This window comes from Saccostrea echinata, unplaced genomic scaffold, assembly GCF_033153115.1.
Source record: "Saccostrea echinata isolate AGI-Se365-2 ecotype Australia unplaced genomic scaffold, CSIRO_AGI_Sech_v1 ptg000004l, whole genome shotgun sequence".
NCBI classification, from domain to species: Eukaryota; Metazoa; Mollusca; class Bivalvia; order Ostreida; family Ostreidae; genus Saccostrea; species Saccostrea echinata.
This window is the reverse complement of record NW_026889753.1, coordinates 11,120,054-11,144,406: the sequence shown is the minus strand read 5'-3', so window position 1 is coordinate 11,144,406 and position 24,353 is coordinate 11,120,054. Positions and strand designations below refer to the sequence as shown.

General features: G+C 35.1%; 1 protein-coding gene across 4 annotated transcripts in view; it reads left to right on the top strand.

Annotated features, from left to right (window-relative positions):
- LOC133179167 (myosin-IIIb-like) overlaps nt 1-24,103 on the top strand; it is a 56,773-nt gene extending 32,670 nt beyond the window's left edge. The window contains exons 17-38 of one of the 4 annotated variants that reach the window (XM_061313948.1): nt 553-763; nt 1,047-1,191; nt 1,321-1,474; nt 1,665-1,753; nt 2,106-2,235; nt 3,169-3,299; nt 3,836-3,850; nt 5,467-5,579; nt 6,051-6,200; nt 6,312-6,423; nt 6,599-6,761; nt 6,882-6,962; nt 7,176-7,334; nt 8,545-8,729; nt 11,873-12,151; nt 12,455-12,675; nt 13,214-13,282; nt 15,153-15,233; nt 15,317-15,394; nt 17,890-18,330; nt 23,082-23,328; nt 23,382-23,399. In XM_061313948.1, the coding sequence (XP_061169932.1) occupies nt 553-763; nt 1,047-1,191; nt 1,321-1,474; nt 1,665-1,753; nt 2,106-2,235; nt 3,169-3,299; nt 3,836-3,850; nt 5,467-5,579; nt 6,051-6,200; nt 6,312-6,423; nt 6,599-6,761; nt 6,882-6,962; nt 7,176-7,334; nt 8,545-8,729; nt 11,873-12,151; nt 12,455-12,675; nt 13,214-13,282; nt 15,153-15,233; nt 15,317-15,394; nt 17,890-18,330; nt 23,082-23,301 (3,227 nt within the window). In that variant the 3' untranslated portion in view covers nt 23,302-23,328; nt 23,382-23,399. Of the gene's footprint in view, nt 1-552; nt 764-1,046; nt 1,192-1,320; nt 1,475-1,664; nt 1,754-2,105; nt 2,236-3,168; nt 3,300-3,835; nt 3,851-5,466; nt 5,580-6,050; nt 6,201-6,311; nt 6,424-6,598; nt 6,762-6,881; nt 6,963-7,175; nt 7,335-8,544; nt 8,730-11,872; nt 12,152-12,454; nt 12,676-13,213; nt 13,283-15,152; nt 15,234-15,316; nt 15,395-17,889; nt 18,331-23,081 lie in introns of all 4 variants that reach the window. The other 3 variants (XM_061313947.1, XM_061313950.1, XM_061313951.1) reach the window with 3 other exon arrangements.
- The last annotated feature ends 250 nt before the right edge of the window (nt 24,104-24,353 follow it).

Below are 24,353 nucleotides of genomic sequence, written 5' to 3'. Positions count from 1 at the left end.
CATAGAAATTAATGCAATCTTCAGTAACTTTCTTTACTCCTGGTCAAGTAATAGGTAAACTGTGCATAACTTTCATAAGCAATTATCCTGCTACTGTACCAGCCCTACTTTTTTCTGTGTAGGATTAATTTACACTGTATGCAGGCACAAGTTTTCTGCAGAAATTTGTCCCAGCCTATGTTAAGTGCATCTAGTAAGATAAACAAAGGCAATCCAAGAAAACTGCATTACATGTATTTCTACTCATGGATTGAACAAAAATTGTGTTTCCACAGAAATATTAACCTGTGGAAATCAGTCATTTTGAAATTCGTGTTTTCTGGGTTCTGGTACAGATTCCAGGGTAAAAAAAGTATATCAGCTGGGAGAGGTTGAGAAAGTTTATGATTAGATGATTGTTAAGAGTTACAGTATTGACCTGTCATTTAGCAAATAAAGCAGTATACTGAGTATCATTAAATAAGGATTGGTAAGTTTTACCAGTCCTTGATAAAATTCTGTGTTCCTTGAAGACAATATTGTGATCTGAATATTCGTATTTCTACTTAACAGTCTCGCGATTACTTGGAATTCCTGCTGTAGACCTAGTTGAGTCCTTGACAACCACTGGAATGGTGGCTAGGGGAGAATTGATTGTCAGGGATAATTCTGTTCCGGAGGCCATTGATGCTCGTGATGCCATGGCTAAGGCTCTGTACGGACGTCTCTTCAGCTGGATTGTCAACAGGATTAACAGTCTTCTAAAACCAAGCACCATGGGAAAGTATGATCATTGCTTCATATTTAGTAGGCTAACCACTAACAGAATTAAATATCTGACTATGTACACTATACTTTGTCCTATTTTGTATTGCAAGCAACAAATTTCTTTCAGTATTAACTATTATAACTTTCAAAGTGATGAAGTTTGATGACAAAAAGTACATTGTAATATATAAATTAGATCTTTGAATTCTCTGTCTGATTTCTCCTTTATATTACTGGTCTTGACTCTGTTCTAAAGTCATATGAATGTTCAATAACTTATAAATCTTTACTGTTTCCAGAGAAGACAATAACCTCATAATTGGACTACTGGATATTTTCGGATTTGAAAACTTTCCCAAGAACTCCTTTGAACAACTTTTGATCAATATTGCTAATGAACAAATCCAATATTACTTTAATCAGCATATCTTTGCATGGGAAATGGTAATTATAACATTCATTGATGCATTAGAAATAATATTTATGCATTACATTTCTTTAGATTTTTTTCTATGATTGAACATGATGTATAAAGTCATTACAAATGATTAAAATTAATTTTCTTAACTTCAGCAAGAATACAGAGCAGAGGGCTTGGAGGGTGTGGACATTTCGTTTGTGGACAATAGACCTCTACTGGACATGTTTCTGATGAAGCCCATGGGGTTACTGGCCTTGCTGGACGAGGAAAGTCACTTCCCCAAGGCTACAGACATGTCTCTTGTAGGTAAGGCAAAAAGTTCATTCAAAAAGAAGACAGCAGCTTGCAGAATCTGGTAGGAAGTAAAATGATTGTCGGAATACAGTTTGTGGATAGAGATGACTTTTTTATTACAGTCTGGTATTCTAAAGGTAAAATGACTGCAGAGTTGTACATGTATGTTAATTTATTTTATAATTATGTTTTTTTTCTTTAGAAAAATTTCACAAGAATATCCAGAACAATAACTACAATAGACCGAAGGGGAACAACCTCACCTTCTCCATTGACCACTATGCAGGCACTGTATGTAATGAATTTAACCACTGTATGTACATGTACTCATATATATAGGAAATTTTGGATAAGAAATAACTTATTGGACTCTTCTGTTGTGAATGATTGGGAAAAAAAATTATCTGGAAGCATAGCCTTTGGGTGAAGATTAGACTGCCAATGTTTTGGAGTTGTAATTTGTATCATGTACAGTATGCTTCATACACTGAGCCACAATCATTTAGATTAATTGTGCAATGAACTATATGAAAATCTTAATAAAAAAGAAATACTAAAAATAGATTTGATACACTGTTGAATGATACTTTATTTTACATGATCTTAGATTCTAATTGTTGATATAGCTAATGATTTATTAAAGGTTGTGTATGATGCGTTGGGATTTTTGGAGAAGAATCGTGATCGTCTCCCTGGTGATGTTGTCAGCATGTTACGAGCCTCGGGGAATGTAGTGATAAGATCCCTCTTCAGTACACCACTGACAAAGACAGGTAATCCACACAGTACACCACTGACAAAGACAGGTAATCCACACAGTGCACCACTGATAAAGACAGGTAATTCATACAGTATACACCACTGACAAAGACAGGTAATTCATACAGTACACCACTGACAAAGACAGGTAATTCATACAGTACACCACTGACAAAGACAGGTAATTCATACAGTATGTACACCACTGACAAAGACGGGTAAGTTATACAGTACAACACTGACAAAAACAGGTAAGTTATACAATACACCACTGACAAAGACAGGTAAGTTATACACTACCCCACTGACAAAGACCGATAACACATACAGTACACCACTGACAAAGACAGATAATTCATACAGTACACCACTGACAAAGACCAGTACATTGTACTTCATACAGTACATCACTGACAAAGACATGTAACTCAGTCAGTACACCACTGACAAAAACAGGTAAGTTATACAATACACCACTGACAAAAAGGGTAACATATACAGTACTCCACTGACAAAGACATATATCTCACACAGTTCCCCAATAACAAAGACAGGTAACTCATACAGTACACCAATGACAAAAGCAGGTTACACATACATGTACAGTATCCCACTGACAAATACAGGTAACTCAAACAGGACACTACTCACAAACACAGGTAACTCGAACAGTACACCACTGACAAAGACAGGTAACTCATACAGTACAGTGCTGATATATTATATATTATATTGATATATTACAATAATACCATATATGTATTGCTTCTGTGGACAGCACTTATAAGTAAAATTACTTTGCTTTTTATCTATTTTTGTTAACCTAAAGCTTGTTGTTGCTGACAATTTTCCTTAGCAATTCATTAATGCAAATAGTTGTAAAAAGTACCAACGAAAACATTGATTTCTACTGAGTTTGAAATGTATATTGATAATGTCCATTAAAGGAAATCTAGCGGATGGCAGCATTAGATCTAGTCGACAGACACCGACCAGTTCTGTCGGATCTCCGGGGAGTGGTGGACCAATCACTATCATGTCATACAACTCTAAATCCTCCAGCATGGGAGGAAGCCGGGTAAGATATCAACCAATCAGATCAGTGCATGAAATTCCCATCGTTAAGTTAAATCTGTTCGATTTTTGAGTGCTGTCCATTGAACCCCCTACCTTGGTAAATGGCCACAACCATGTGTTAGTTCACCGATTGCTACCACTTCATTTTGGTTACATAGAGTAATATTCATATAGATCTCAAATACCTTGTTTTTAGTATTTTAAAGGCATAAACTTTGTAGCATACTACATGTATAGAGATGGATTATCAAACCAAGGACAGGCAGATGCTATGAATGATTACTCATGGAAAATATAAAATAGCATTATTTTATTATTAAGTGTTTTAAAGTAGAATTAGGGAAAAAAAGTATAATTCTTATTGAAGCTCAAATTTTTGTTTTATATTGGCTTTGTTCCTAATCATCAAATATCTTGAAATTACATTATAGATTGACAATATCCATGTATTTTAATTTAGCAGCAGTTTTTTTCCCATAGTTTTTAGTCCACTGTGTCATGATATTAAGTTTGACTTTTGACCCACTATTTTTGCAGATCTATGGTGCTCTTGTAAGTAATGGCATTGTCACCTTGCCATTCAAACATCCATGTATACTTGTCATCTTGATTTCGTTTTTGCCACATCAAACTTAGCACTTAACAGTAAAGTATTGACCTAAGAGCTTTAGTGCAATTCCTCAGTTTCATTTTAAGTGTTTTGCATTTTATATATCATCATCAAACATTCATTTGCTAACTAATACTGAGAATGTTAAAGCCTATGTGTTTTACTACATCAATATGCAATGTTAAGTTTTAGTCAGTTTGTAGTCAATTTCAGTTTTTTGAAAGAAGACCTATTAAATTAACTATTAAACCTTGCATGCATACATATATATAATCTAAAAATTCAGATGCTATTATAAAATGTATGTAACTAAAAATTTTTGATAGCTAAAAGTGTATGAAAATTAGGGAAAAAAAAACTTTAAAAACTATATATTTATAATATGATATAAAGTATTGCCTGATACAGCTGAAAACTAATCAAGATTATGCATCCAATCATTGTATACCCCCGTAAGCAGGAATATAAGATCGGGTTTTTTTTATGTATACATTTATAATATTTTAAAGTAACCACAGTTGACCATGTCAGAATCATGGTGAAAATCAAATTTCTTTTAAATTCACACAGACAATAAAACCACATCTATTAAATTCCTGGAATTTTAAAAAAAAAAAAAAAAATGAATAAAGATGCAAGTTTCAATCACAATTAATTGTCTGATTCATCAACAAAGTTTCCTTCATCATGGTTAGTTATAAAACAGACCTCATTTACTTTATACAAACAACAAAATCTATTACAATACACCTGGAGGCAGTTGGTCTCATTGTTAATGAGATGTTCATGAAGGTTTTCTAACAAATCTTGGATATACGTCTATAATATTTCCACAGAAGTTAGTGGTTAGTGGTCACTCAGTATTTAATTGACCCAGAAATCAGAATTCTCTTTTATTTACTTGTGCACCCTGCAGAGTTCACATTAACATTTAGATTTGATTTGAACATTAATAAAACTTTAATTTCTGTTATCCTTTGAATTTTTTTTTATCATATTTAGTTTTTCTTCCAAAATAAATTGTATGTTTTCAAAACTGTAATAAATTAGGGAGCTGTTGTGATTTTTTTCTCTAATCCTTTTATCTACATATTACATAAATTACGTAGATTTAGGCATAGGTTTAGTATAGTCTTTTAACTTTTTTTTTCATGACAAGAAGATTTTAAGGAAATTTTATTTCTTATGGAAACTATTATTTTTTTTAAGTGAAATAATTGAAAATAATGCAGGTTATATGTATTAGGTATTTTCTTTCACAATATTTAACACAATATTTGAGTTGTAGATGGAAAAAAAAATCTAAATTGTTCATTATGGGTGTAGGAAATGGCCATAACTAACAATTGATTTTTGGTGAAGTTATTGTGTTTTATGCTTTCTGTGTTGGTAATCAGTTCTTCAGATAAGTGTGCAAGTGAATACGTATCACTGAACATTTGGTTTTAGGGCAACTACTAACTACTACATGGGGCAAATACTGGTATCAATTCCAATTCTGATTTAAATATATTTAAATGTACATAGAGGAAATCTTAAATATTCTGTGGAATTGTAGGGGTCAGGATCCACAAGTATGACCAAAATTCAACAGACCGTGGCGACCTACTTCCGATACTCTCTAATGGATCTGCTAGCCAAGATGGTGGCTGGATCTCCCCATTTTGTCAGGTAACCTCAATCAGACCAGCAGGTTGATAGAAATGGAGATATCTGCTTGCTTGTTATATAAATTTAATACAAATATTTCCCATGCTCTCTGAAGAGTTTTTTTGGTGCCTTTGCAACAAAAGTGGATTTTCAAATGCCTACCATAGAGTAAAGATAAGGTGAATATCTACATCATGAATATGTTTGCAGCATATCAAAAATGGTTCTAACAAATTTTGCCGTGTGGTCATTCTTTGAATGCTTTTTCAAATGCATGCTTAGTAACCTGACCTACATCATGTATATATAATGTTTCAGTGATCCTTAATTGTTAGGACTTCATTTTGGTCTTTTTCCAAGTTTTCAAATTTGATCCAATCCAAATCTGCATCTGAACCATTCTTGCAATATCACTGAGCAATGTAACTGGTGGGCAATTATGTTGTTTACATTGTTCCTATCTTAATGGTGTCTTATGTTTGTATCTTTCAGATGTATTCGTCCTAATGAACAGAAGCTCCCTGATGACTTTGAGCCTGATAAGGTGACTGTACAACTTCGCTATACAGGGGTACTGGAGACCACCCGCATACGGAGGGAGGGGTACTCTCACAGAATTCCATTTGCTGAATTCCTTAAAAGGTAGGTTGATTTGATGGAGGTAAAGAACATCCCTATTTAAAAAACTATAAGACCATTGTACATGGTAAGTTATATCTTATGAGATAAGAAAATATATCACTTATCTTACAGGTATTCCATGCTGGCCTTCAGATGGGACGAGAGGGTGGATTATACTAGAGATTGCTGTTTTACTCTGCTGGACAGATTGAATATGTCCTTGTATCAATTAGGCAAAACTAAGGTATACTTACAGACTTCCATATATGATGTCAATTTTATTTGGATAACAGGTATTAAAATACAGGGATGATCAGAGCATTGACATGGTAGAACAGATAGACAAACTCTTGCAAAGTACAACTTTAATGATATATGTGTAAGATACGTGTAAGCTCAATCATGACATCTTTTATTAGGTTTTCCTGAAGTATTATCATGTAGAACAGCTAGCTAGAATGTATGAGGAAAGGAACAAGAAAATCACATGTATCCAAGCCGCAATCCGCAGATATCTAGCTATCAGTCAATTCCACAGACTTAAATGGCAGAGAGAGAAAGCTGTTACCAAAATCCAAGCATGTAAGTAGATTTCTGTATGGCTTTTTTACACTTCTTAAATCAGAGATGTGAATTCCTTACCAAATTTGTTTGCCTTGATTTTTTTTTGTATAGAATAAAATTCTGATGTTTTGTTTACAGGTATAAGAATGTATTTAGCAAGAAGACAGTATAAAAAATTGTATATTGCACAGAAAACATCAGCTGTTCAACTACAGAAAGGTATGTACTATGAATCATTGATAGAACATGCTGCATTGTGATGCATAGTTATCATTTCTGCAAGCAGCAGTGTCCAAAAGGAAACAATTTTTAGACAGTCTAAATTCTTTCTAGTCACTTTTCTATTCATTTATTTGCTATTGACAAAAAATTTAAGAAGATAAGATTTCAGTTTTGATCACGACTTTGTAATTGCTTTTCTTCTATTTTTAGTGTTCAGGGGTTACCTAGTTAGGAAGAAGGTTCAACCAATGATAGCGGAGAGGAAGAAGGCAGCTACTACAATACAGGCCAGACTGAGGGGATACTTTGTCAGGAAGAGACAGAAAAGTGCCAAAAAAGAGCAGGAGAGTGTACTCAAAATCCAGAGAGGTAAGACTACACTGATAGGGTTGTCAAAATTGTCACAAAATCCAGAGAGGTAAGACTGTACTGACAGGGTTGTCAAAATTGTCACAAAATCCAGAGAGGTAGGACTACTGACAAGGTTGTCAAAGTTGTCTCAAAATCCAGATGTAGGGCTACTGACAAGCTTGCCAAATAAGAGTTGTCTTCTCTTTGTAGACATGTGTTTATTGTATGGATTAAACATGTTCTCTACTTATATTTTCTAAATCCCTGTACATCAGGGAAAAAGAAAATATTGGATTTCATAATATTTTACTTAGTCTAGCTTCTCTGTCCAAAATGTGAATTAGAAGAAATAAATGGTTTGTAATGAGTTGTTTGAATTTTGAAGTCCTTTCAAATGCATTTTAGTACAAAACAATTTTATAAATGTTTAGAAATCAAATTTTAAAAAATACTATGCTGAAATTTAGAATTTCTACTTCATGTAGAATCATATCCTTGAGTAGCGTTGACCTTAGTAATCGGCATAGGACCAACATTACTAGCAAGTATAAGCAAGCACTTCAATCAGCAAGCTATGCATATACAATTTTCAGCATAAACATGAAAAAGGTCCTTGTACTGTTGTGTCACTCATATCAGGTTATTATTTTAATTATGGCATTTATTTATTGACAGATCATTAAAAAAAAAAAAATGGAAACGTACATTTATCCAGTGTTGCTTTTCAAAATAAGTTAATGAAGATAAATTTTCTTCTACTTTTGTTTCAAGATGAAGAAATTGGTAAGGAGTGTTGTAGTCTAGTGAAACATAGTGGTGTAGTTCTGTTTTTGCCGGTATGGCTGTCTGACTTTCTCAATGTCAAGTAATTCTTCTTGGAAAATTGTACTAAGTCCGTGGTATATTCTGTGTGTGTACATATTTTCTGTTTGAAAAACTGTTTTTTTTAGATGTGTATATATATATAAAGAGAAATGTGGGGTTTTTTTCATCCCAGTATTAAAACAAATCTTGCTAGTTTCTGTTATAAGGAAAATGATTTTGTAATAAAGTTTTGGTCACCGAAAAAAATAAAGTTTAGACTTATGCCTAAAATTTTTTTTTAAAGATGAACAAAATCTAGTTTTCCATAACAAGCTATTTTTTCACCTATGATTTCATTTGAAATTTACTGTTTGATATTGGCTTTAAGGACGTTTTTAAATTGTTTGCCTTTTCTATTTGGCAGCCTTCCGCTCACGGAAAGCTAAACAGGCCAGTAAGCAGCTTCAAGCTGAGAAGCAGATGGACAAGGTGAGAGCTATAGTAGTGATACAGAGCTTCTTCAGAATGTGGCAGACCAGAGCTAAATACCAGAAACTGCTGGAATTCAGGTCACAGAAAGAAATTCAACTCAGTATTTTCACACAACAGGTAATTAGGTCACAGTAGATATAATTACGTATAAATCAGCATTTTCACACAACAGGTAATTAGGTCACAGTACACAGCATCTTCACTGAATTACTTTGAGGCAAACAATAGAATTTGTAGATATTGCTTTTACCTGTTTTGGCCCTAAGTTATTTTTAGGTCACCTGAGTCACTCAGGTGACCTATTGCTATCCGTTCTCGTCCGTCGGCGTGCGTCGTGCGTTAACATTTGAACATTTTTAGCTTCTTCTCTGAAACCGCTTAACCAATTTCAACCAAATTTGGCATATAGCATCTATAGGTGAAGGGGAACAAAAATTGTGAATTTCATGGTCCCTGCCCCCCTGGGGCCTGAGGGGTGGGGCTAAAACCACCAAAAATAATGCAATCTTTAAAAATCTTCTTCTTTACTCCTGGACATCAAGCACTCAAACTGTTGGCATCATTGTAATAAGCATTGAGCCCTCTACCAAAATTGTGAAATTCATGGCCCCAGGGTCAGGGGTTCTGGCCCCAGGATGGGGCTATATAGATCATATAGTGAAAGTGCATTATTTCTTTGAAAATCTTCATCTCTGCTCCTGGGTGTTAAATAAAGTAACTAAGTATATAGTTATGATGAGCAAGAGTGCCTCTTTCAAAATTGTGAAATTCATGGCCCCAGGGTCAGGGGTTCTGGTGTTAGGGCGGGGCTCTATAGATTATATAGTGAAAAAGCATTAATTCTTTGAAAATCTTCTTCTCTGCCCCTGGGTATTAAGTTAAGTAACTAAGTACATAGTTATGATGAGCAAGAGTGCCTCTTCCAAAATTGTGAATGTCATGGCCCCGGGGTCGGGGGTTCTGGTGTTAGGGCGGGGCTCTATCAACTATCTAGTGAAAATGCATTAATTCTTTGTAAATCTTCTCTGCTCCTGGGTATTAATTTAAGTAACTAAGTACAAAGTTATGATGAGCAAGAGAGCCTCTTCCCACATTGTGAATTTCATGGCCCCAGGGTCAGGGGTTCTGGTGTTAGGGCGGGGCTCTATCGACTATATAGTGAAAATGCATTAATTCTTTGAAAATCTTCTCCTCTGCTCCTGGGCATTAAGGTGATAAACTAAGTACATAGTTATGATGAGGAGGTGGGCCCCTTCCAGAATTGTGAAAGCCATGGCCCCTGGGTCAGGGGTTCTGGTATTAGGGCAGGGCTCTATTGATTATATAGTGAAAATGCATTAATTCTTTGAAAATCTTTTTCTCTGCTCCTGGGTATTATTTAAACAAACCAAGTGCATGGTTATGATGCATAAGGATGCCTTTTAAAAAATTGTGAATTTCATGGCCCCAGGGTCAGGGGTTCTGGTGTTAGGGCGGGGCTCTATTGATTATATAGTGAAAATGCATTGATTCTATGAAAATCTTCTTCTTTGCTACTGGAGATTATTTAAACAAACTAAGTGCATGATTATGATAGGCAAGGATGCCTCTTCCAAAATTTTTAAATACATGGCCTCAGTTTTTGGGGTTCTTGAGGAAGGGGGGGGGGAGGGGGGAGGGGGGCTCTATTGATTATATAGTGAAAATGCATTAATTCTATTAATTAATCATTAACTAATCCTGTCTGCTCCTTAGTGTTGAGCTGATAAATAAATTGCTTAGCTATGATGAAGATGGGAGCTTCGAACAGAATTTTTAAATCTTGTGGCCCTAGGGTCAGGGGTTCTGGCATAACGAGGAAGGGGGGGTGGGTGGGGGCTTTTGATAATATAGTGGAAAAGTGTTAATTCTTTGAAGTCCATAGTTATGATGATGAGGGTAACTCTTCCAAATTTGTAAATTTCTTGACCTTTGGTCTTGGGTTCTGGTGTTAGGGTAAGGCTTTGTTGAATCTGTAGTGAAAATGCATTGTACCTGTGAAATTCTTCTCTGCTTCTGGGCATATCGAAAGCAAACTGAGTAAAAGTTTAAATGATATAAGTAAGCGTATTTCTACCAGATTTTTGAACATCTGGACAATTTGTCTAAGCATTCTGGTCCTGGACAGGGCTCTATTAATTTGTATTCTACTGAGAGAAGTTATTCCCCTTTTCCATTCACCTTTGATAATTAATCACTGTAAATAATGTATTTGAAAGATTAATAGAATAAGATAATTATGCAAGAAAGTTTATCATATAATTCAAAAAGTACTTTCTTAGTTTTAATAATCAGGCAGACCTGTAAGTAATAGATAAATAAAAATGAGACAAAAATAACTTATTAAAAATTCTTCAAAGACCATAAGAGAGGTCAATGCTAGAGGTCTTAATATGGGTTTAAAAATAGCACAGAAGCACTAATAGTTTGTTAATAGTCTGCATGGGGATAATATTAAGTGGGGGACAGATAAGAACTTAAGTTATGAGTTGATACTGAATACTAGACTAATTATTTTGTTGATCCTGATCTTCCTACTTCTCTTGCTTTAGGGCAACAAAGCTTCATCTATCAGTGTATTTAACTTCTAAATTGTTTTATTATACTCAGGTGACCGTTAAGGACCTTGGGCCTCTTGTTTAGGTAATCAGTCTATTGCTGTCAGTTCCTGTCCATTGTACTCTGTCATGCATCATTCATAAACTTTTGAACATATTTATCTTTTATGAAATGCATGCCTGGACCAATTGTAACCAATTTTTTGTTTATAATTGTTTATAATGAGCAAGTTAGCTCTTATGCATACTTGTTAAGTTCATGTGCCCTGGGTCCAGGCCCATATGGTGGGTGTAACCTAGTCACAACTTGAAAATTAATTACTCTGCATTGCATTGTACCTTTGTAAATCTTATTCATTCTGGACATTTTGCAAGCAAACTGTATGCATAATGGCTTTAAGCTATGAGCCCTTCCAGATTGTGAAATTTGTATCCAAAGGATGGGGTTAAGTTGATCAAATATTTAAAATGCATTATGCTTTTGAAATCTGAGCATATAGGAGACAAGCTTCCTACAATGTGATAATGAACATAGAATCCTAGCTAGATGTAAAATTCAAGGCACATAAATTCTGAGTTCCATTCTCAGGATTGGCTGAGTTATAGCCTGAGAAAATTACTCATGATACTCAGGTGACCATCAAAGCCCATAGGCCTCATGGTATTTCTTAATTATTTTTCAAGGTGGAATTGTACAACAAAGAGAAGTATGATATTATGGTGAAAAACAACTCACCTGTTCACGTGCCATCAGGACAACCTCCGAAATCCCCTGTCAGAGCTGTAAATGACACGGACATCTATGCTGTCCCCCAGAAAAGGAGAGCCCCTCCCCCTCCAAAATCTCCCACTAAGGTAGAGGAACCCCTTCCAGATGTGGATGAGGAGAGATTGGACCACATGAGGAAGATAAAAGAGCTGAAAACAGTGATGCCAACACCAGAGACCAGCTACTATGATGAGGTAACACAAGTTACATTATACTGAGAGTGGATAATATTTGAAGAGCTAAGAGTTATCTCTCTTTTGAAGCTTGGCTACTATATTTTGAATTCTCTTGCAAATTCTGACCGCCATTACTAAAGACATAACATTTAGAGCTTTGCATCATAAATTTCACATTGAATCTTAAAATTTTACCTTATATTATATAATACATGCAACATAACACTGATTTCAAATTTTATTTTACATATTAATTTTCCATAAAGTTTGCAAAAATGTTATCTTTTTGCAAAAGCTATTTTTTAAATCCTAAATTTACAGATAAATGGAGTTTCAAGTCATGCTGTAAATGGATACGCACATGAAGAGGAACAGGATGACACTCCTCCACAACTGAATGGCAGTCCTCACACTGAAGACAGAGTTGAGGAACAGAGGGAGGAAGTCCCTGAGCCCTCAGTCGGGAAGGACAGCCCTGTTCTGTTGGTGAAGGCAGAGGTTCACCCTCAGCCTCAGTTACCAGACCACCTCAGGAAAAGAGGGTCAGTCATTGCAGAGGGATCTGAATATTGAAATCTTCATAAGCTTTCCTCTCTTGTTCAAATAATTTCTTAAGTTTCCATGGTCCTTTTATATTTAAGATAATTTTCACTGCGATTTATGACTAATATATCATTCATGTTAAAAATTGTTGGCTAGAAAGCAATTCCTGTCAAATTTTGCATGGCAAAGTATGCTGAATTTTTTGCATTTCATTTAAATTTAGATTTCTTTTGGCAGATCAATATTTCCAAAGCAAAATCAGAGGAAAAATGGGTCTTACAAAAATGTTACCTTATGTATTTTTATGCAACAGCAAACACATTTAGATAAAAATTTGGTCATTTCAAATTCCTTGGTTCATGACCAGATTTTTTTTTTTCTCTCAAAGAGTAAAAATATGTGGGATTTAGAAGAATATAACAAACTAAAAGTTTGCTAGAAATGTATTCATGTAATGGACAATGAATGGCAGATCAAACACACAGTATATACTTGAAGACATGAATATACATTTATAAACTTTAAACTGACTTTTAGGGAGGAGAAGGAGATTATGAAACCAGAAAATGTCAGCTACTATGATCAGTTTTCCCATTCCCTAAAGAGGTAAACAAAAGTATCCTAATGAGCTAGATATTAATTAGATCTGCTACCACTTAAATCCTCATATAAAGGTTTTTGAAAAAAAAAAATTTACCCACTGCTGATGAGATTTTGATGATATCCCAGGGCATGTGATTGGTTGTTGTCTGTCAGGTAAGGGGAGGGTAATACTTGTAAACACAGTCACTGGAAAAACAAAACACGGTCAATACGGAGTTATCGTTCTTTTTTAACACTTTTACCTGGTCAATAGAACATTAGTTTCAATTCTTTTGCAAACAAAAATGGCAAAATTATGTGGTTAGAAATAAGTATGTGATGCGGAAGAAAATAAAGAAAACAAATGATCAATTTTACAAACCATAGACACCTGAATATATGTCATCTGTGGGTTTAATTTGTTACATAGTCATTCAGTGACCATGGGTACAGGATGATACCAGTACCTGGTTAGAAAATTTCATACCCAGCAAGGCGAAGCTGAACTGGGTATGAAATTTATTAACCACTGACAGGTATCATTCTGTACCATGTCACTGCATGTCTATATATATGTGACTAATAATCTGCTCCCAAAGTTTTGCATCATTATTATTAGCATATCATTTTTAAATTCCATAAAGGATATGCTTATTAAATAAATCTAATGAGGTAAAAATTATTGGTATAACTAGTAGACTAATTGTTCTCGAACAATTAGAGGTCTTTCCACCTTCTTTAAATTTCATATATTTTTCATATTTTACTCTCTACTATTTATTTTTTTTACAAAAGAAACCAGAAATGGCTTGAGAAATAGAAAAATTGAAAATTTTTAAAATTTTGAAATGACCTTGACCTTTGACCTTGAACAAATATTCAAGGTCAAAGGACAAGGGTCACATTGCAATTAACCCCATGCTTCTACAACTTTTAGTTTCAAAGTTATAGGGTTTACTAGTAAGCGCAAAGACGTTAAAGGGCAATAACTCATATAAGGGGTCACTGGATACTTTCGCCATGATAGATTGAAGTTGTGTCTAAAGACCCTGAATACATTAGTGAAGGTTTCGTGTCTCTGCGGTTTACGGTTTCAGAGGAGTAGCGATAACAAGGTTTTTCGCACAAGGGGCAATAACTTTTAAAAGGGTTAAGCTTAGGGGACAAGATTGAAATCTTTGAAATAGTTTTAAAAGTAGATATTAAAGATGTTAAGATATTCTGTATATGTTGAAAGACAAAAGAGCTATAAAAAGAGCTTTATTTCTCATATTTGGAATGACCTTGACCTTTGACCTTGACATAAACTTCAAGGTCTAAGGTCAAAGAATCTAATGCAGTTGGTTTCATGTCTCTACGGCTTATCGTTTTGAAAATTTTTCATTATTTGTAAGCTTCCAAAACTTTCAGGGGCAATAACTCATAAAAGGGGTTGACGAATACTTTCGCAATGAAAAGATTGAAGAGACCACTCAATTAGTCGAAGGCATTGGTGAAGGTTCCGTACCTCTACAGTTTACGGTGTCGGAGGAGTAGCGATAACAAGCTATTCTTGCGAAAGGGGCAATAACTTCGTAAGAGGTCATAGGTCAAACACGGGGGGTCGTTTTTCGGAATAACTTTTGATATCCAGTATCACGAACTATAAAGTTTTTCGATAAGTCTTGCAGTTTCAAAAGTCCGGGAAGAAAAATAATAATAATAATAATAATAATAATAATAAACATAAGCATTTCAAGAGGTCTTTCCACAGAAAGGTGGAAAGACCTAATAATATATAGTAACAAAGTATGTTTGCCAATAATTGCTTTATGCATTCAAAATTATAATATTTGTGTCTGTTGAGTTATTAGAGTTTTGTTTTTCATAAATATTGTATTTTGATATCCAACAGTTCTTATGAGGTTCCAAAGGACCAGATAATTGACTGGGACAAACCACTGGTGGAAGCCCACGATCAGAGTTTGAGGGGAAGGTAAAGAACCTCACATTATCCCCATCAACAATTTCTCTTAATTAAATTGATAATGGTTTTCATGGAGTATTTCATGTTTATAGCAAAAAGCACAAAGCAGGGACAGAAGAATTCGAGAGATCACGGGCTGCAAGGAGTATTGCTGAGGCAATTCTGGCTAAGTCAGTGTTTTGTGTCACTCTGTTGGATTTGTGGTGTGGTGTGTGTTTACTATTAACAATTTCTGATCTAGAAGGGACTCTTTTTTTATTCCTACATTGCACATGTAATATACTAGGAGTCTATTTTAGAAGTTAATGTGGATGGGACTACTCGCTATCCTGGAGTTAATTTTGTTTATTTGATGGACAATGTTCGTATCTATGAAGGGATTAAGCATTAGGAGTGGTGTGCATGTTTCCTTTGTCGTTCGGTGGTGTTCTTTAGTGTGCACTGGTAACTTTTCACAATTAATGGATAGTGAATTAATGATTGCTATGAAGAAAGGTAATTTTGACAAAAGTGCACTTGAAGTTTGCTGTCATTGTTTTATTAGCATCAACTGGTAATATTTTCTAGAATCTCCTAAATAATGAATCATGACGAGGGGTGATTAAAAAGTTCGCAAACTAATTGAATAACTTCCTTAAAAGAAATAAAATGAAGTTTCAGTGTTCATTATTTTTTAAAGTAGTCCTCTCCGATTTTAATGCACATCTGCCATTGTTCTGCCAATGCGCGAATCACATGATCCAGGCGGTCATGTGACATACTTCTTAGTGGTCACAGAAGCTAAGAGATTTTTCTGAGTCTTATATTTCTTACCATGCAAGTAATTTTTAATAACAAGAACAGACCATCTGTCAGAAATGGCCAAATCTCGGCAATAGGATGGGTGGATAAGGATTTCCCTTCCCAGAATTAGCATTGTGACCATCACAACCTGAGTCCTCTGTCTCAGGAGTGTCGTTTATCCAATGTGGAAAAAGTATGGGCGCCTTCTTTTTTCATATCTCATATGTTTAAAGTCTAAAGTAAACGATAATTTAGGGATTTAATAATTATATTATTGCTCAGATATTCAACTATTTTTCTTACTGTAACTTGGCAATCTTTCAAAACAAATTGCTCAACTAAGGACACATCTTTTTACCGGCTTGCTTTGGCTGGTCAACAGAACAAACATCTTTTTTAACCATCTCCCTGCCTTCACTAAAACATTCAATCCAATTAATGATTGGACTTCTTGTAAGTCTTTTGTCTTCATAAACCTTGTACAAATTATCATCATATTTCACTGCAAAGGAATTTCTGAGGTATACGTTAAACTTTACAGCCATTCGTTACTCAAGTACGACTGAGTCAACCATTTTTTGTCACAAGTGACCTACATACTGATGTCATTTTCACATTGTGACGTCACAAACATGGAGCAAAACATTATTTAACATCTGCTATTTATAGGAGATGTGTATGACTATATGTGTGCCAAATTTCAATCTGATCTGAATTGTGGTTTTTTAAGTATAGAGATAGTTCGCGAACTTTTTGATCACCCCTCGTACTTTATACGTGTATTAACCATTCTGCTTATTAGTTTAAAGGTCACAGTCAATCAGAAATGACGGATTATGAATACTGTAAATGTATTACATTTGGCAGTGTATTCTATTTAGCGCTTTTGGCGGAAAGCAGATTCTGCTAAATTGCTAAATGGCTTGCGTATTATATGTTTATATCTACCACACTGGGAAAATGCTGATTTGCAATCACTTTATACTAGGGATGGTAATCGAATGCAGAATTGCTAATCGGTTAAGCGCAAGACATTCCGACTGATTAACCAGTTAATCATATCAAACTACAATGTATGTGTATATTGAATTACACATATTCTTGATATATTTTTTTTCAAATAGTTCTATTCGTATGCACAAAAAGACAAGGAAAGACGTTAAAAGTTATAAACACTTTTCTTTGTCTTGAATGTGATCAGAAAACTACATGCATATATATTTTATTTCAATAATCAAGAAAAAAATTAGAAAACCATGAAACATGCCTGAGAAATCATTGTACCGGTAATTTTCAAAAGCTGAATAATATGTCACACAAGTTCATTCTTCATTGTCACCATACTCAAAACTAAGTCTACACTGTATTACTTATTTAGTATGTTTGTTTAATAATTTGATTTGATAGATAACTGCAAAAGATACCCATACCAATTCATAGTGCTCAACGCTGATTTAATTTATACCATTAAAGAATATAGTAACAGGACAGTCGGGGTAACAACATGGTGTTTTAACAGTAAATAACACATCGCAAACTGACCAGTTATCCCACAATTTCAATCTGGAGAGCCATAATTACCTCTTAATCAGCTTAAATAGATACGAGAAAATGCTAAATTATCAACATTTATGCAGATATTTCTTTTTTAAAAATAAATTTAAAAAAAAAATTGTTTTCAATTTTATAAACATTTTACTTTTTTGCGAGTAACCGATTACAGATTTTCTAACCAAATGCCTTCGTTCCGACCAAATAATCGGTTAACCAGTTACAAATTGCATTCCCTACTTTATACCCACAAGCAGAAATGAGTATCAATCTTTTCAAAACTTCACATTAAATGATTTCAAACTTGTTAATGTTGTGTTTTTTTCTACAGTGGTTCTTTAAATGGCCTACGACCACCATCTTCAGAGATCAGCAAAGACCCATCATCTTACAAAGAGGAGTTCTATAAAGAAAGCAACAAACAGGAAATGGTCAAGACCCTAGAGAAACAAGTCAGCAATAGTTCAGCTGGTCACTGGAACCACCGACAAAGGCAGGAAGGAGAAGAGCCAAGGGAGGGTTTACCTAGACCCCCAACCCCTCCCCCACCACCTCCTCCTCCCCCACCCGCAATGAAACGGGACCCACCCACTTTCTACATTCCTCCACCCCCTACAGAACCTCCCCCTCCTATCCCTACCAGTGTTACACCTCCATTTTCCATTGAAATTCCTGTGAGAAATGGGAATCCCTCTGTGAGCAATGGTGTTTCCAATGGTATTCCTAATGGTGTCGCATCTCCCACAGCACTTGCAAAAGTCAAGTTTCAGTTGTAAGTCCTGTCTTTGTTATTGTCATTAATGTGAACAAACAGTTTGTAACTTGAATTCTAAGTTCAGTTTCTTTTGAGACATTACTTGTAAGAGTTAAAAGCTTCATTCCTTTTTAGGTCACCTGAGTCACTCAGGTGACCTATTGCTATCCGTTCTCGTCCGTCGGCGTGCGTCATGCGTTAACATTTGAACATTTTTAGCTTCTTCTCTGAAACCCCTGAACCAATTTCAACCAAATTTGGCATATAGCATCTATGGGTGAAGGGGAACAAAAATTGTGAATTTCATGGTCCCTGCCCCCCTGGGGCCTGAGGGGTGGGGCTAAAACCACCAAAAATAATGCAATCTTTAAAAATCTTCTTCTTTACTCCTGGACATCAAGCAGTCAAACTGTTGGCATCATTGTAATAAGCATTGAGCCCTCTACCAAAATTGTGAAATTCATGGCCCCAGGGTGGGGCTATGTAGATCATATAGTGAAAGTGCATTATTTCTTTGAAAATCTTCTTCTCTGCTCCTGGGTATTAAATAAGGTAACTAAGTACAAAGTTATGAAGAGCAAGAGTGCCTCTTCCAAAATTGTGAAATTCATGGCCCCAGGGTCAGGGGTTCTGGTGTTAGGGCAGGGCTTTATAGATTATATAGTGAAAATGCATTTATTCTTTGAAAATCTTCTTCTCTGCTCCTGGATATTAAATAAAATAACTAAGTACATAGTTATGATCAGCAAGAGTGCCTCTTCCTAAATTGTGAAATTCATGGCCCCAGGGTCAATGGTTCTGGCCCCAGGGTGGGGCTATATAGATCATATAGTGAAAGTGCAATATTTCTTTGAAAATCTTCTTCTCTGCTCCTGGGTATTAAATAAGGTAACTAAGTACAAAGTTATGAAGAGCAAGAGTGCCTCTTCCAAAATTGTGAAATTCATGGCCCCAGGGTCAGGGGTTCTGGTGTTAGGGCAGGGCTTTATTGATTATATAGTGAAAATGCATTTATTCTTTGAAAATCTTCTTCTCTGCTCCTGGATATTAAATAAAGTAACTAAGTACATAGTTATGATCAGCAAGAGTGCCTCTTCCTAAATTGTGAAATTCGTGGCCCCAGGGTCAGAGGTTCTGGCCCCAGGGTGGGGCTATATAGATCATATAGTGAAAGTGCAATATTTCTTTGAAAATCTTCTTCTCTGCTCCTGGATATTAAATAAGGTAACTAAGTACAAAGTTATGAAGAGCAAGAGTGCCTCTTCCAAAATTGTGAAATTCATGGCCCCAGGGTCAGGGGTTCTGGTGTTAGGGTGGGGCTCTATAGATTATATAGTAAAAATGCATTAATTCTTTGAAAATCTTCTTCTCTGCTCCTGGGTATTAAATAAAGTAACTAAGTACATAGTTATGAAGAGCAAGAGTGCCTCTTCCAAAATTGTGAAATTCGTGGCCCCATGGTCAGGGGTTCTGGCCCCAGGGTGGGGCTATATAGATCATATAGTGAAAGTGCATTATTTCTTTGAAAATCTTCTTCTCTGCTCCTGGGTATTAAATAAGGTAACTAAGTACATAGTTATGAAGAGCAAGAGTGCCTCCCCAGGGTCAGGGGTTCTGGTGTTAGGGCGGGGCTCTATAGATTATATAGTGAAAAAGCATTAATTCTTTGAAATTCTTCTTCTCTGCTCCTGGGTATTAAATAAAGTAACTAAGTTCATAGTTATGATGAGCAAAAGTGCCTTTTCAAGAATTGTGAATTTCATGGCCCCAGGGTCAGGAGTTCTGGTGTTAGGTCTATCAACTATCTAGTGAAAATGCTTTAATTCTTTGAAAATCTTCTCTGCTCCTGGGTATTAAATAAAGTAACTAAGTACATAGTTATGATGAGCAAGAGAGCCTCTTCCAAAATTGTGAATTTCATGGCCACAAGTCAGGGGTTCTGGTGTTAGGGCAGGGCTCTATTGACTATATAGTGAAAATGCATTAATTCTTTGAAAATCTTCTCCTCTGCTCCTGTGCATTAAGGTGATAAACTAAGTACATAGTTATGATGAGGAGGTGGGCCCCTTCCAGAATATGTGAAAGCCATGGTCCCAGGGTCAGGGGTTCTGGTGTTAGGGCGGGGCTCTATTGATTATATAGTGAAAATGCATTAATTCTTTGAAAATCTTCTTCTCTGCTCCTGGGTATTATTTAAACAAACTAAGTGCATGGTTATGATGCATAAGGATGCCTTTTTAAAAATTGAGAATTTCATGGCCCCAGGGTCAGGGGTTCTGGTGTTAGGGTGGGGCTCTATTGATTATATAGTGAAAATGCATTAATTCTTTGAAAATCTTCTTCTCTGCTCCTGGGTATTGAATAAGGTAACTAAGTACATAGTTATGAAGAGCAAGAGTGCCTCTTCCAAAATTGTGAAATTCGTGGCCCCAGGGTCAGAGGTTCTGCTGTTAGGGCGGGGCTCTATTGATAAAATATAGTGAAAATGCATTTATTCTTTGAAAATCTTCATCTCTGCTCCTTGTTATTAAATAAAGTAACTAAGTACATAGTTATGATGAGCAAGAGTGCCTCTTCCAATATTGTGAAATTCATGGCCCCAGGGTTAGGGGTTCTGGTGTAAGGGCGGGGCTCTATTGATTATATAGTGAAAATGCATTAATTCTTTGAAAATCTTCTTCTCTGCTCCTGGGTATTATTTAAACAAACTAAGTGCATGGTTATGATGCATAAGGATGCCTTTTTAAAAATTGTGAATTTCATGGCCCCAGGGTCAGGGGTTCTGGTGTTAAGGTGGGGCTCTATTGATTATATTGTGAAAATGCATTGATTCTATGAAAATCTTCTTCTCTGCTACTGGAGATTATTTAAACAAACTAAGTGCATGATTATGATAGGCAAGGATGCCTCTTCCAAAATTTTTAAATATATGGCCTCAGTTTTTGGGGTTCTTGAGGAGGGTGGGAGGTGGGGGGCTCTATTGATTATATAGTGAAAATGCATTAATTCTATTATTAATCATTAATTAATCCTGTCTGCTCCTTAGTGTTGAGCTGATAAATAAATTGCTTAGCTATGATGAAAATGGGAGCTTCGAACAGAATTTTTAAATCTTGTGGTCCTAGGGTCAGGGGTTCTGGCATAACGAGGAGGGGGGGGGGGGGGATAATATAGTGGAAAAGTGTTAATTCTTTGAAGTCCATAGTTATGATGATGAGGGTAACTCTTCCAAATTTGTAAATTTCTTGACCTTTGGTCTTGAGTTCTGGTGTTAGGGTAAGGCTTTGTTGAATCTGTAGTGAAAATGCATCGTATCTGTGAAATTCTTCTCTGCTTCTGGGCATATCGGAAGCAAACTGAGTAAAAGTTTAAATGGTACATGTATAAGTAATAGTGATGGGAATCGGTAAGAATTTCATAATCGATGATCAGGCTACTGTAACTAACTAATTATCAATTATAATCGGACATTTACAAAGTCTGTCAATTTTAGTTTATTAAATGGTAATAATGATTGAATAACTACTGTCTGTGGTGGTCCAGCTGTAGTTGTAATAACTGTGTCTCGGAACAACCCCTAGTCCTTAGGACAATATCATTTTAACGACAGAATGTTCTATCTAGTCAAGCTGGTTCTACGCTCATTTTGTAGAATCCAAAGTACGTCCATACCCCAGAATGAGCGTTGTTACCCGGGTATGAATACGATGTCTCTTCGTCTGCTCCATTAGGATACACAAATAAGTTAATAGAAAAGTTGCGGCTGGAATATTTGGCTTAAAAACTATTACGCTTTTAAAATAAAATAAATAACCCGATTAATCAGAATAAAAAAAAATTGTATTCGAGCGCTTGGATTATGCCAGCAATCGACTGATTTTCGATTATAATCGATGATTGGAACACCACTAATAAGTAAGCGTATTTCTACCAGATTTTTGAACATCTGGACCATTTGTCTAAGCATTCTGGTCCTGGGCAGGGCTCTATTAATTTGTATTCTACTGAGAGAAGTTATTCCCCTTTTCCATTCACCTTTGATAATTAATCACAGTAAATAATGTATTTGAAAGGTTAATAGAATAAGATAATTATGCAAGAATGTTTATCGTATAATTCAAAAAGTATTTTCCTAGTTTTAATAACCAGGCAGACCTGTAAGTAATAGATAAATAAAAATGAGACAAAAATAACTTATCTTATTAAAAGTTCTTCAAAGACCATAAGAGAGGTCAATGCTAGAGGTCTTAATATGGGTTTAAAAATACTACAGAAGCACTAATAGTTTGTTAATTATCTGCATGGTGATAGTGGTAAGTGCGGGACAGATTAGAACTTAAGTTGAGTTGATACTGAATACTAGACTAATTATTTTGTTGATCCTGATCTTCCTACTTCTCTTGCTTTAGGGCAACAAAGCTTCATCTGTGTTGATCCATTAATTTTAAGAGGGGCTTTGACAATATTCTTTAAAGAAACTTGAATCATTTGGACTATGTTAGAGGATAGAAAGTGATTTTTAGCTGTTCAAGTTGCAAAACTTTACTTGTTTGTTGCATTGTGTGTTTCTTGTCAGTATGCCAGCTTTAAAATTTCCACCCAAATTTTGAAAATTCAGTATTTCAGGACTGTGAGTAAATAATTGGATTGATTTTTGATTAATGAGAATTCTGAGTAAGTTATTTCACAGGAATGCCACCATTGATTGGCAATGGAAGCTAGCTACATTTGATATTTCATCAGACTTATAAGTTTGTTGATCATTACAGGAAGCCTGCTGTAATTCCACCCTCTAAGATGAATGGAACAGGAGACATTGCCCAGGAGTTAAGTAATGGCATAGACTTTAGAGGTCGGTTAAAGAAGACAAACTTTGACTTAGAGCAGGGAATCAGACGAAAAGATCCTAACTCTGTTACTCAAATTGACTTCCGCCATTTACTAAGGAAAACAGGAAAGATTAAATTCGAGGAGGAAGAAGAGGAGTAGAGATGACCTACATATCTTTATAATTAGGTTACAGTGACCCAGAAGAGGAGTAGAGATGACCTACATATCTTTATAATTAGGTTACTGTGACCCAGTTTTCTAATAGAAGAAGAGAGTGACATAAGTGAAGTCACAAAGGATTAGTGCTGTTGAAGATTAACATATTGTGATATATTACTTGTTTACACAAACATCTGACTGTGATAATATATGCAGAAAGTTCTTATCAAGGTAGCAAAGTCATGACTGAAAATAAATTTCTACCATGCACAATTTTAAACTGCAAACAGATTGTCAGCAAAGTATCATCATTTATTGTGTATCCCTTTGTTTTATTTGTCTCTTAATCAGTATAGCAGAATTGTAGATATTGTTGATTTGACACAGTGAACCAACTGATACTCTGTCATGTAATGTTCAACATTTGTATGTATTTCTGTTTTTATTCCACATATTCATTGGTCTTCCTTTAAGGTCCTATACCTTTGTCTGTGTTCCTGTCTGTGCTCATGTTGGGTTCCTGTCCTGTTTTATACACTAAATGCATGCTCACTATCTTACGTGCAATCATGACACACATTGATATCGTGATATAGTGGTGATTTATATACCATTATCCCCATTCCTTCTCAGTGTTTCATGTTATTTATTATAATTGTACAACCATTTTGACAATTAAAACTGTATATTCTAAAGCTTTAATAGACAAGTATATTAAGATCTGTTTCACTTAGATTATGGCTTGTATCTTAATTTACATTATTAGAATGGCTTATTTCTTTACATTTTTAACCATATGATTTGAGAAAGCATGTTGATAATTGCAATATTATCCTCATATTCTTTCTAAGCATTATTTATGTTTTTTAGATGTATTTTCTTTATTAGCAGTCCATGCAGAGCATTGATATACTGTATTGATAGTTTACACGGATATAATAACATAGCATTCCATGACCAATGAAAAATTTTATATTAAGTCTCATAATCAGCATTATTGACCAGACTTTGTTATGATGCAGATTTTCATGTATGAGTAATATGTTTCAATT